This window comes from Rhipicephalus microplus, chromosome 8, assembly GCF_043290135.1.
Source record: "Rhipicephalus microplus isolate Deutch F79 chromosome 8, USDA_Rmic, whole genome shotgun sequence".
Taxonomy (NCBI): Eukaryota; Metazoa; Arthropoda; class Arachnida; order Ixodida; family Ixodidae; genus Rhipicephalus; species Rhipicephalus microplus.
The window spans coordinates 18,878,687-18,891,035 of record NC_134707.1 but is presented as its reverse complement, the minus strand read 5'-3'; the positions used below and the strand labels follow the sequence as shown (position 1 = coordinate 18,891,035).

The window sequence follows — 12,349 nt, the reverse complement described above, 5'->3', positions numbered from 1 at the left end:
CGCTTGATCCAGAAGTGACGCCATCACAAACACACAACTGTGTTGCCTCTGAGACTGCAATAGACACTGCTTTCATAGAGTTATATACAAACTCTAAAGGAAAATTTCCCCATAGCAAAGCAACGACTCCTTTATTGAGATTCTTGACGAATGGCTTGTGTTTCCAGCGGAGCCGCCCTGACTTCAGTTTTGAGCAAGCGTCGCGCAGTGGCGCTTGCGATCAACGCTATTATTGCTAAGTATCACGGCTAGATGACGCTAGCCGCCGCCCAATTTAAAGGGTACAGCCACAACAATCCACATATTTATTATCACGGTGTTTTTTACTTGTGGCCCCTAGGGGCGCGTCAGTCGAGAATTATCCAAGGTGTGAAGACTAGTTCGGAGGCTATGCAAAATGTTGAGTTGTCGCACCGTCCGCCACAAGTGACACTAAAAACTGACAGTAAACAAAAATGAAGGCCGGGAACCAGCTTTTCAGCTGAAGTCGCAGGCATCTTCCTGAAGGTGGCGGTGGCCGTTGTGTAAAAAAGCTCTACAGTTAGATAACTACTAAGCCTTCCTTCACCATGCATCATTATGTTCATAAATGGCGCACATGCAAACTAAAAAAATATTTGCATTGCCTCCGGGATGAATAATTAACTTAATAGTTGTTGCACTTTTACAATTTTTTAATTTTCAGAGCTACAAAATTATCGGGTGAATTTATTCAATACTAAGTTTACCTCAGTCTTAAAATTCATAACAGGCATGTGACTGTCACACGTGTTTTATGCATTGTTTAGTAAATCGATTGCAAAGCGTTTTTGTGAAACTGGCAAAAATTTTGGTTTCAGTTTTAAAAATACAAGGAAAAATTTCTGATGTTTTTATAAGAAATTAAAATGATAAAATGCATTGTTGTATCAAAATTGTGAACTAAACTTTTCAAAGTAATACACAAAAACAACAACGTAGGTTATGCCCTAAATAAGTGGCAATAACTATTTTTAAATATTCAATTTAACGTTTGTGGTTGCGTTATGAAAAAACGTAACCTTTTAAGTTAACTGACAAATTAAAGTAAAAAAAAATGCGCCAGATCACGCAACACCTTAAAGCATATAGCATTCATTTATCCATCTGTATGCCTCAAAGTATTTTGAAGTACACAACAAAGAAGTTGGTGAAAGTTTCACTACTAACCGTATTTGATAACTACCGTAGCAAAGAGAAAGAAGGTAAGGGCGGAGCGAAACGAGCGTGCAGCTCACCTTTCCTTTCTTATTTCTCTATGGTGCAGATTCAATGGGAACGGTTGTGATGGGCAAAGTGTGGGCGGTGCGCGTCTGCTTGTATTTCGCGGCGTGATCAGACTTCGCGGCACTCAAGCGGCGACGCCAACAAGCCAGCTTCGCCCGTGTGCGTGTTTCCGCTGTTTCAGCATTGGCGACGAAGTGCCGAGCACGGACTGCGAAGCATGGACTCGGCGGCGAAGCAGCGCTTTTGGGGCGAGCTCTTTCCGACTCGGCTGAGCGCCGCTGTGTTCGTGGCGTACATCGGCTTCTTCGTCAACCAAGGCAAGTTTATGACGCCAGTTTCGATTCGTGTAGTTCCACATAGACGAATGACACAGCGATACCTGTGTCTTGTTTACTGAGCGCCGCTTGCTTTAATTGACTCGTGCGTGAGCTCGTACGCTAGTGCACTGCGCCCCATACGCTGCGATTTAAAAGGCTGTGTCGTCTGCATGCGGCACGTTTTGTCAGCTGTCAACGAGCGTGATCAATTCGCGCATGTGTTCTTGGATGGTCGTCCGTGACCCCGGTTTAGCTCTTAAGCGTGCAGTAGCGAAGGTGGGGTGTACTTTCTGATCCGGGTTCGCGGGAAGCAGATTCACTGGACTCTCATTCGAAGCTATGCAAACTATGCAAATCAAGCCTCTTGGTTTCTGGGGATGCCTGTGTTATGATCGGTATTATGAATTCATTCAGTGCACCAAAACTTACGGCGCCACGCTAATTGACCTTTCGTGTCGGTACTGCTTTGCGCGCGCACAATTGCAGCGTTACGGGACGTGCAGTCGGCGTGAGAAGTTATACGAGTCTATACTCTAGCACTGTAAGAACTTCGAAATTCCAAGCAATCTGTGACTCCGTTTCGGTCAAAACTGCGTGGACATCAGTTAATACTGTAGAACAGATTAAAATTAAAGATTGCAGGCTATGCCGCCCTGGCAGCAGGGATATACAGCTATATCTTGTCTTGCGATGTGTGACAGTAGCTTTTTGACAGTAGCTGTGGCTCGAGCATAAGGTGCGCGGATCTTCATTCGGTTTCAGAGAAACCCCCAAAGAACCGAATAGTGAACCTTGTAACTGTCACAGTTCTGTTGTCTAATAAAATAAGATGGCTTTATTTTCTTTATGGGCGCGTTGTTGTTGTTGTTGTTGTCGTCGTCGTTGTACGCAACCCAAAAATCCAACAGAGTTATGTCAAGAAGGGCTTGGGGCACATTAATTGTTGTCCTTTAACCGCGGTATACAAATTATGACTTAAATTGAAGCGAAATAAAGTGGTGGCGGAAATGATGCCATTTCTGCCGGTAGTGTTCAAGATTTATTCCATCTGTTCAAGCATTTTCGTATTCTCCTGGGTTTCTGCCTCGTCTGAATTTTCCGTGCGGCATTATTCAAAACGCCACGCAAGTACCCGTTTCCTGTGACTGGCACGCTAGACATAATTTCCGCTAGCGTACGCGGAAGTCCGGTTGCGGTGCCGTCAGCCTTTGTAATCGTCGCTGATAACAGGCTTTTTTTTTTTTTTACTTTCAATCTTCTGCTTAGGACTCGCCGGTATCGGCGGCGTAACGCACTTATCGAAGAAGCCGGAAGGCAATTTGCCAAGCACGCTAGAGGTTCTTGTGGCAAGCATAGTGTAAAACATCTAATAAAGTAGGCGTGTATGCACAACGTATATTAAATCCCTGTCTTCTGTGGAAAACCCGAACTACGGACGTCTTCGGGATGTCAAGATCGAACGCTGGGATTTCAATTACCTCTACGGTGTGTAACTCGAAGATTGTGAGTTCGGATTCATGAGTGGATCTAGCCAGTCATTTGGGGGGGGGGGGGGGGGGTGTCCTAAAGTAACACCGAAGGAGAGTGGGTGCTTTGTCATGACTTTTGTTTGCTTTTACTAGCAGAACGTTGTAAAGCGAAATGCTAATAGAGGCCCGTGTACTAGATGTAGGGCACTGTAAAGGACACCGGATTGTCGAAATTGCCGGAGCCCACAACTTCGGCGTCGCTCATAATGATATCGCGGTTTTAGGTCGTAAAACCTGAGCACTTATTTGGTTTGGATGTGGCCCCGCGGACAGGCAGGGCGATTTTCCGTCCACTCGAACCATTTTCAGTTGGTGTGATAATTACTACTCTGCAGTTAAAGTTCAGCAATGAATGTTCCCACTGCTTCCAATTGTGATTGTCTGTTCGGTACATTTGAATATGCCCAGCAGTTGCTTTGGACAGCTAGATAGGCCTGGCATTGGGGAATTCTGCTCCTGATGATAACTAGTGCTAATGATAATCAGCACGTCAGAATTTGCGAAAATAATGTGTGTAGATAAAAACATGGGAAAACAGGAGTATATCATTAATGTGTGAAATTCGGCTAAATCTAAAAGTTTAGAACACTTACGAATCAGAATTGTAATTTTGTGTGCTTAGATGTAATACAGCAGCAAATGAAAAAAAAAAACAAGCGCAGCATGAGGTTTATGCTTTAATGCAAAGTGAATAAAAATGATGCTGTTCTGTTGAACATGCTTATAATAATCATAAAAATTAAGATAAAGTGTATAAAAGAACTCGTATGTAATATCGATTAACGCAAGAAAAGAAGTTTATTTGGTTATGAATCATGGATTATGGTATAATGACTGGTAAGTTTACAATAGCAAATGAAAACCGTGCAATAGAAGCCGGCTGCTACATTAACAAAAAAAAAAAAGAGAGAGATTACAATCTTTAGCGATATTTTTGAAGATGATGACGTGCTTCAACGCCCTATGTAAAAATGGATTCAGACTTAACAAGGTTAGGTATGTTGTAGGCCCGTGTGCTCAGATTTGGGTGCACGTTAAAGAACCCCAGGTGGTCGAAATTTCCGGAGCCCTCCACTACGGCGTCTCTCATAATCATAGCGTGGTTTTGGGACGTTAAACCCCACATATCAATCAATCCTTCCTTCTCTCCTCCTTCCTTCCTTCCTTCCTTCCTTCCTTCCTTCCTTCCTTCCTTCCTTCCTTCCTTCCTTCCTTCCTTCCTTCCCTGGTGCCGCGAATCGAACCTCCATTCACGTTATTAACAGCGCACACTTCAGTTTCTGCAGGCAACAAAGACAGTAATATGATAGTATCAGGCCGAAATGAAATGTGGTAAGGCAAAGCTACACACGACTTAGATAAAAAGATCTCATCGCCACACCGAAAACAGCTGATCGCTGATAATTTCACTAGGAAAAAAACACCCAAAATTAAGAAATAGCGGGCGCAAATGCGCGTGCGACCTGAGCATCACTGAGGGCCGCATTTCTTTATAGGCTTGCTAGTGCAACTTGCTTTCATTGGCTTTTAACAATAACATAAGCTGATATTTTGCCCGCGGGACGGCTTTGCGCTCTCCCATAGTAGAGTACCAAGTACTCTAAATCGTTAACGAGTATTCTAAACACACACGCACAGGCGGTGTCGTACCCAATGAAGGCCTCATCAAGTGTAAGGTACGCGGGACGGCTTTGTGCTCTCCCATGGTAAAGTACCGAGTACTCTTAATCGTTAACCACTTTTTCTATGCCCCGCCGCGGTGGTCTAGTGGCTAAGGTACTCGGCTGCTGACCATTCAGGTCGCAGGATCGAATCCCGGCTGCATTTCCGGTGGAGGCGGAAATGTTGTAGTCCTTGTGCTCAGATTTGGGCGCACGTTAAAGGACCCCAGGTGGTCGAAATTTGCGGAGCCCTCCACTACGGCGTCTCTCATAATCAAATAGTGGTTTCGGGACGTGAAACCCCACATAACAATCAATCAATCAATCAATCAACAAGATTAGGTAAATTGAACGGTCAGTTGAACACTGCATGCGGCTGCATTTTGCGGTGGAAGTGGAGGTGTTCGAAGTCCGCGCACGTAGATTTAGGGGCACGTTTTAGAACTCCCAGGTGGTCGAAATTTGCGGAGCCTAACATAAACCCCGCCAATTATTATTTTGTTAAATATCATTCGGGGAGGCCTGTTACTCATTAAATACGCTGAAAATTACGATGATGAGAAATTTTTGTTCTGGTGATCGTCAGTGCATTTCTTTTTCATGGCATTTTTTTTTTAGTTTCTACATATTTATCGATTACAGCGTTAAAATGAAGAAACGACAAGGTCTTTTTTTATGCGGACGGTATATATATGAAATATACCAAATCGATAATTTGTCGACAGTGGCGTAGCCAGGATGTAGGGGGGGGGGGGGTCAAACCTTTCCGAAATTTTTTAGTCAATCTTGCTTGCATTTACACATACGCGCACACACAAACGCGCACATGTAGTACGCGTACATACATACATACATACATACATACATACATATAAATACGTACACGCATAAATACGTACATACATAAATACGTACACGCATAAATACATACATACATACATACATACATGCAAACATACATACATACATACATACATGCATACATGCATACATACATACATGCATGCATACATACATGCATGCATACATACATGCATACATACATGCATACATGCATGCATGCATGCATGCATGCATACATGCATGCATGCATACATGCATGCATACATGCATGCATGCATACATACATACATACATACATACATACATAAATTACGATCGAAGCCCCCCTCCCACGAAAAAAAATTGTGGCACCGCATCTGTTGGACGATTAAGCTACTGACAGGTCTGGAAAGACGCCTCGGTCATGTGCGATTGGTCCACGTTACGGAATCCTGCTTGATTAACTCCACACACCACTGATGTTTCGGGCGAGCGCGCTAGCCATTAATCAAGCTTACCTGGTTCGGCGTTACGTGCAGCTTCCGAGCGCCCGCACAGACTATGCATATTGAGACTTCCCTCCTCCCCCGCAGTCCTCATCCCGTTGGGACCCCCGCCTTGGTATTGCGCCGGAACTAACCGTTAGTTGTTAGACCGGGAACCGTGGTCTGGAAATTCGACGATGGATCTCTGAAACGACGCGTAATATTTTCCCATTTTTTTTATAAAGAACTATGGTCGCCATAATTTGTGACAGAACAACTCCGCCATACAAAACAACCACGCTAAAATCAATAAAAAGTTAATTCAAATATTTTTATCAATCACTCGTGAGTGATTAGAATAGTGGCAGATCTTTCTGCCTCGGCCTAGAAATTGGCTGTTAAGGTGACAAGTGCTATAGCTTTTTTAAGGAAAAAAAATCAGTATTAAAAAAAATCTGGTATATTAAATGTATATAGATCTTTTTAATGGAGAGGCCAGCATTTTCGGGGATGTCACACATGTCAATGAGTGCTCGGTGTATATGTGACAAGTCTATCCTAGTATAAGTGATAGACGTATACACCTAGCATTCGTTGGTGTATATATATATATATATATATATATACGGGTTAAGAACGCATGCACAAGGCATATGCGCTCGTGCACTACGCTTTCTTGCAATTCTGATTTTGCATTGAATGTTGTGGGCCGAACCCGGCGGCAGTGCAATGCCGGGACGACCCATGGCACCGGAGGAGCAAGCTCCGCCCTGGCGCCTCCTCACAAAAATACGGTTAATATCATAGGTCCTGATCGGACCGTATCAGATATTAAGCTGATAAGAACAGATACTACACGTTGATCTTAGCCGTTAAGAGGCCGAGAAGCGATGCCCGACACTTGTCGCTCGGTGCCACCTCATCCCAGTCAACCACACAAGTGTAGCCGGGAAAGAGCGACTTTAGAAACGAGAATAACGTCTTGTAGTTTAATATAAACAAGCGGGAATGTCGCTGGAGATTTGTACGGTGTATGCGGAAGGCGACCTTTATGTCAGATCTTCTACAGTTACGTGAAGCGACGCTTTAAAGCGAAATATATCTGCTGGCCGTCGTCGGTAAACGTGGTTCGAAGAGTTGTATGCGGCGGCGCTGCATTCAGCTGCGAGGTCATCGGCGCGCGCGGCACCAGCGCCGGCCCAACGTTTTACAAACGTTTGTTCCGGTGTACTACCGTGGCGTCGACTACGAGGGGCCTCTGTGACTGGATCGGCCGCTAGGGGGCCACGGTGTGCGGACGCGCGTCGCATCGGCTCCGCAGATTTTCTATGGTTTTTCGGCGATTTCTGGTTGTTTGAAGTGCATCGGATTCGTGAAAGTACAGCGAACAGTGAACGTCGAATTTCAGCGGTGAGTGGCTGTTTTTCGGTTTTCTGCAAGCTGAAAACTTCGAGGCAGCGACCGTCGCGCCCGGCCAGACGCACCGCCGCATAGCGGCTTCTGCGTCGTGGCCGCGTCTCAAGCGTCGGCGGATGGACGCTCTTCAGGAAACACCGAGGTCTCCTCAGGAGCAGGCACTGGTTCACACAGATGAGGAGTCTGCTACAGAAACCACTCAAATGGACGTTCAGACCTGGTCACCGCAGGGTTCGTCCGAAGAAGTCGACAATGTGTCTGCAGGGGAACGCCACGATGGTGCCGCATGGACGGAGGATGGCTGGCACACGGTTTTGACACGCCGGCAAAAGAAGAACCAGAAGAAAAACCAGAAAAACGCGTCAGAAGCTGTGGAGTGCAACGCCTCGTCAAGCAGCCCACCGAAGCAGGGAAGTCAGGTGAAGCGCCGACGTCGTACGAGAAGTCGCCGTCCGCTCCCGCCCCTGCCAAAGGACGACATAAAGATCATTCTTAGGCCTCACAAAGGCCTCGCCGTAAAAGACATACTCGGCTATGAACTTTCCACCGCTGTAATAGACGCTTGCCACCGACACTTCGACGGTGGTAGCTTCATGCTGCGCGTCCACCCGGGCTCGAATATTATCATCGTATCGACGCCCCACGAGCATGTAGCCAAAGAGCTGCGAGAGATCACGCATCTGAATATCAGGGGACGAGTGCACTCATTCAACTCGTATGTGGCGGATCCTGAGGACGTCCTACGAGGCATAGTCCATGGTATTCCGTCGGGGACTTCTCAAGCAGAACTCATGGCGAATCTCCGTGTGAGAACACAGGGGGTCAAGATTGAGCGGGCACGCATGCTCGGATCTACGAAGACCGCCATCATTACCTTCACGGGCAGCACACTGCCTAGGTGCGTCTATTTCATGGGAGCGGAAGCCATCTGTTATCCCCACAAGCCTACGAGGCAGGCTTGCAAGGTATGCCACTCCACAGGGCATCGAACTGACGTGTGCCCAACGCCCGACGCCAATGTATGCTCCACGTGTGGAACACGTGAACCCGCACAAGGACACGCGTGTACCCCTAAGTGCGTGATATGTGGTGAGGACCATATGACAGGTGACAAAATGTGCAAGAAGAAGCTTAAACACGTTCCGCCTAGGAGGTCCCGAGTGGATCAGCCAAAACGGAGGCACCATCCACGCTGGTTCAGCTCCGAGCGGGACTCGTCAGTGGAATCACGCTCACGTTCAAGATCCAAGTCACGGGCTTCCTCAAAGGGTCGAGCCCAGTCTGCGTCCAGAAAACGACTCAACAAACAGCCGCATCAGCAGCAGCACCAACAGCAGCAACAGCAGCAGCAACAACAACAGCAGCAGCAGCAGCAACAGCAGCAACAGCAACAGCAACAGCAGCAGCAGCAACAGCAGCAGCATCAGCAGCAGAAGAAGAAAGCGCTGGTACAAATCTTGACGCCGCCCAAAGAGGGGACGGAGGCAGCCGCCTGCCAGCCAGCAAACACGGTGAGCTGGACGAGGATTGTGTCTCCATCTGCTCCCTTAACTGAGAATCCCGAATATCAGAAAATGGTTGCCGAGAATAAGCAGCTTGCTTTAGAAAACGAGAAACTTCGATGCCAGATTAAGGAGGAACGCCGGGAGTTCCACAAAATCATATCATCTTTAGAAACCAAACTTGAAGCCAGGCTTAACGCCTTAGAGGCGAACAACAACGCCACTCATGCTATCTCCAGGGCAACCGTAGCCCACTCTTTGGAGGGAGGAACGGCGAAAGTAGACATACCTCAGAGGTTTAGCGAGGAGGCCCACGTTAGCCAGTTACAGATGGGGGAACAGTTGCAGAGCTTGCGAAACTTAATGCGAGAACTCCAATCACAACAGCAACGAGCAGCGTCTGAACTCCGAGAGCAGATGATGCAGCAAATGCATCAAATGTTTTCGGAGTACAGGAAAGAGTTTGCAGCAGAAACGGAACAACAAAGACGATACGTTAATGACTCAGTTGTAGGCATTCAGCGTGCCATCAACAAGCGGGTCAGTGTTACCTCCGCGAGCAGTCCACTACCGAAGGACCGTCGAATCACGGAGAAAGCAGACACCCCCCAATAAAGGCAGTAGTCACCATGGCGCGAACTAATTCCACGCAAAACTCCGACCACCTAGAAATCTGGCAGTGGAATTGTCGCACGTTCCACAAACGAGCGGCGGCATTGCAGAATTACATCCATTCGGCACTAATCCCACCTGATGTAATATGCCTGCAAGAAGTTGGGAACCGTCCCGTCAAATTGCAGGGATATTACACATTATACGATCCAAAATACCCCCGCGTTGCAGCGCTGGTGAGTAACTTCATGACAGTTGCGCTAGACCATTACGAACAGACTGACATTAATCACCAAATTATCGATGTCTTCCCACAAAAACGAGGAAAAGTACGAACGAAAATTTTAAACATATACAGTCCTCCCAAAAACCGGAATGACGACTTCGGCCCACTCCTAAACGAGGCAGTTCGAGCCGTTGGCACCAGAGATCAATTAGTGGTGGTGGGCGACTTTAATGCTCCGAGCACCGCTTGGGGCTACGTCCGGGATTCACCCAAGGGAGTGTTATTAGAGAACACCACGTCTAAATTAGGTTTTACCCTTATCACTCTGCCAACAGCACCCACCAGGCTTGGTAATAGCATTAGCAGGGACACGTACCCTGATTTGACCTTCACCTTCAACATTAAAAATGCCACGTGGTCAAACCTCGATGAAAACCTTGGTAGTGACCATTATATTCTTAGCACCTCTATAGCATCACCAAAAGTTCGTCGTGTCGCTGGGGACGTTGTGATGACAGACTGGGTGACCTTTCGAAAGCGCCCTCTGCCGGAGCAAACGCCCTGTGATGTCAGTGGGTGGGTTGCTTTCATTCGAGAAACGCATGATGCCACCTCTAAGAAAATAGCGCGCACAGTTGAGGCGCCTGCGATAGACCGGCACCTATTGCACATGTGGGATAGTAGGCGACGCCTGATCAAGAGATGGAAAAAACAACGCCTCAACCGCTGCCTCTACAGGCGAATCGCTGCTCTGTCGGAGGAAGCGAATGAATACGCAACGAAACTTGCCACCGATGGTTGGGTGCAGTTTTGCGGTTCTCTCCGCGGTACACTAGGGACTAGCCAGACGTGGGCGATACTGAGGTCCATGCTGGAGCCGGACAAATCTAAGTCCTCCATGAACCGCATTCTTCAAAGAATAGTACACAGCTACCCCGGCACCGACGGAGAGTTGATCCAGGCGCTTAAAGACCGTTATATCGGTACTGATGTGGTTCCGCCATGTACATTAGAGTACATCGGCAGCGAGAATGCCACATTAGACGCCGCAATCACGAAAGAAGAGGTTTTCGCGGCAGCCCAGGCAGCCAATCGGAACTCTGCGCCGGGGTCGGATGGTATAACAAACGCTATGATAAGAAACCTCAGCACTGAGGTTCTTGAGCAGATAACGCAATTTCTTAACGACCACTGCTGGTCCCAAGGTCACGTTCCTCCGGAGTGGAAGGAAGCCAAAATAATAACTATACCAAAGCCCGGTAAAGCACCATCGCTCGGAGCCCTGCGGCCCATTTCGCTTACTTCGTGCATGGGCAAGCTCTACGAGCGAGTAGTACAGACACGGCTTCAAAATTACATTGAAAAAGAAAATCTGTTTCCCGCTACCATGATTGGTTTTCGCTCCGGACTCTCAACCCAGGATGCCTTCCTCCTTTTAAAAGAAGAGGTCATGAGTTGCGTACCCAGGGGAGGCGAACATTTGGTTTTGGCCCTCGACCTCAAAGGGGCCTTTGATAATGTTTCGCACGAGGCCATTCTCTCTGAACTCAACACAATCGGCTGCGGAAAGCGTACATTTAACTACATTAAATCCTTCCTCTCTGGGCGGACGGCAACTATTGGGATAGGCGACACGAGGTCGGTGCCGTTCTCGATGCCAAATAAAGGCACACCGCAAGGGGCAGTCATCTCCCCCTTGCTCTTTAACATAGCTATGCGCAGACTTGCTCACGAGCTCGAAGCAATCCCGCACCTTGGATATACATTGTATGCGGACGACATCACACTCTGGGCTACGAAGGGTTCACTGGCGCTGAAAGAGCAGACCCTCCAGGCTGCTGCGACAGCTGTGGCAGAGTTCGCAAGAAATAGTGGGCTGAGCTGTGCGCCTGAAAAATCTGAACTCATAAGAATACACAGTAAGTATTACAAAAGTAACGGTGACATAAACTTACAGGTAGACGGCCATGCCATAGCCGAGGTTACTCAGGCCCGTATACTTGGCTTCTGGGTCCAAAGCAATGGCAAAGCCAGTCACACGATAACCACCTTAAAGACTACGGTTAAACAGATAGCTAGAATGATCCGTCGCATCACTTATCATAAAAAAGGCATGAAAGAAAAGGATACTCTCCGGCTTGTCCAGGCCTTAGTTTTGAGCAGAGTGACGTATGGCCTACCGTACCACTCACTCGACAGAAGTGAGGAGAGCCAGGTGGATGTGCTCATTAGAAGCGCTTTTAAGGCAGCACTTGGTCTACCCACCAGCACACCGACCGAGCGGCTCCTAGCTCTCGGTATACATAACACTTATGCTGAGCTCAGTGCCGCAGTCCTCATGTCTCAGAGGAATCGTCTAAGTGAAACTTCAGCAGGCAGGGCGATACTCACTAGAATAGGAATTTCGCCCCACCCACAGCACATTGATGAGGAGCTGGTCGACGTAGCCCAAGAGGTTCGCAGGCGAATCTCAATCGCACCGGTGCCCAAAAATATGCATCACGACTTTCACGCTGAGCGACGTACTGCGAGGG

General features: G+C 47.5%; 1 protein-coding gene and 1 non-coding gene across 2 annotated transcripts in view; one reads left to right on the top strand and one right to left on the bottom strand.

Moving 5' to 3' along the window:
• Positions 1–1,232: 1,232 nt before the first annotated feature.
• Positions 1,233–12,349, top strand: part of senju (UDP-galactose transporter senju) — a 36,839-nt gene continuing 25,722 nt past the window's right edge. The window contains exon 1 of the mRNA XM_037417411.2: positions 1,233–1,562. Within this exon, the coding sequence (XP_037273308.2) occupies positions 1,463–1,562 (100 nt within the window). The 5' untranslated portion in view covers positions 1,233–1,462. The remainder of the gene's footprint in view (positions 1,563–12,349) is intronic.
• Positions 6,759–6,951, bottom strand: LOC119165935 (U2 spliceosomal RNA). Its single transcript, XR_005109080.2, has one exon. It is a non-coding gene; the product is annotated as a U2 spliceosomal RNA (small nuclear RNA).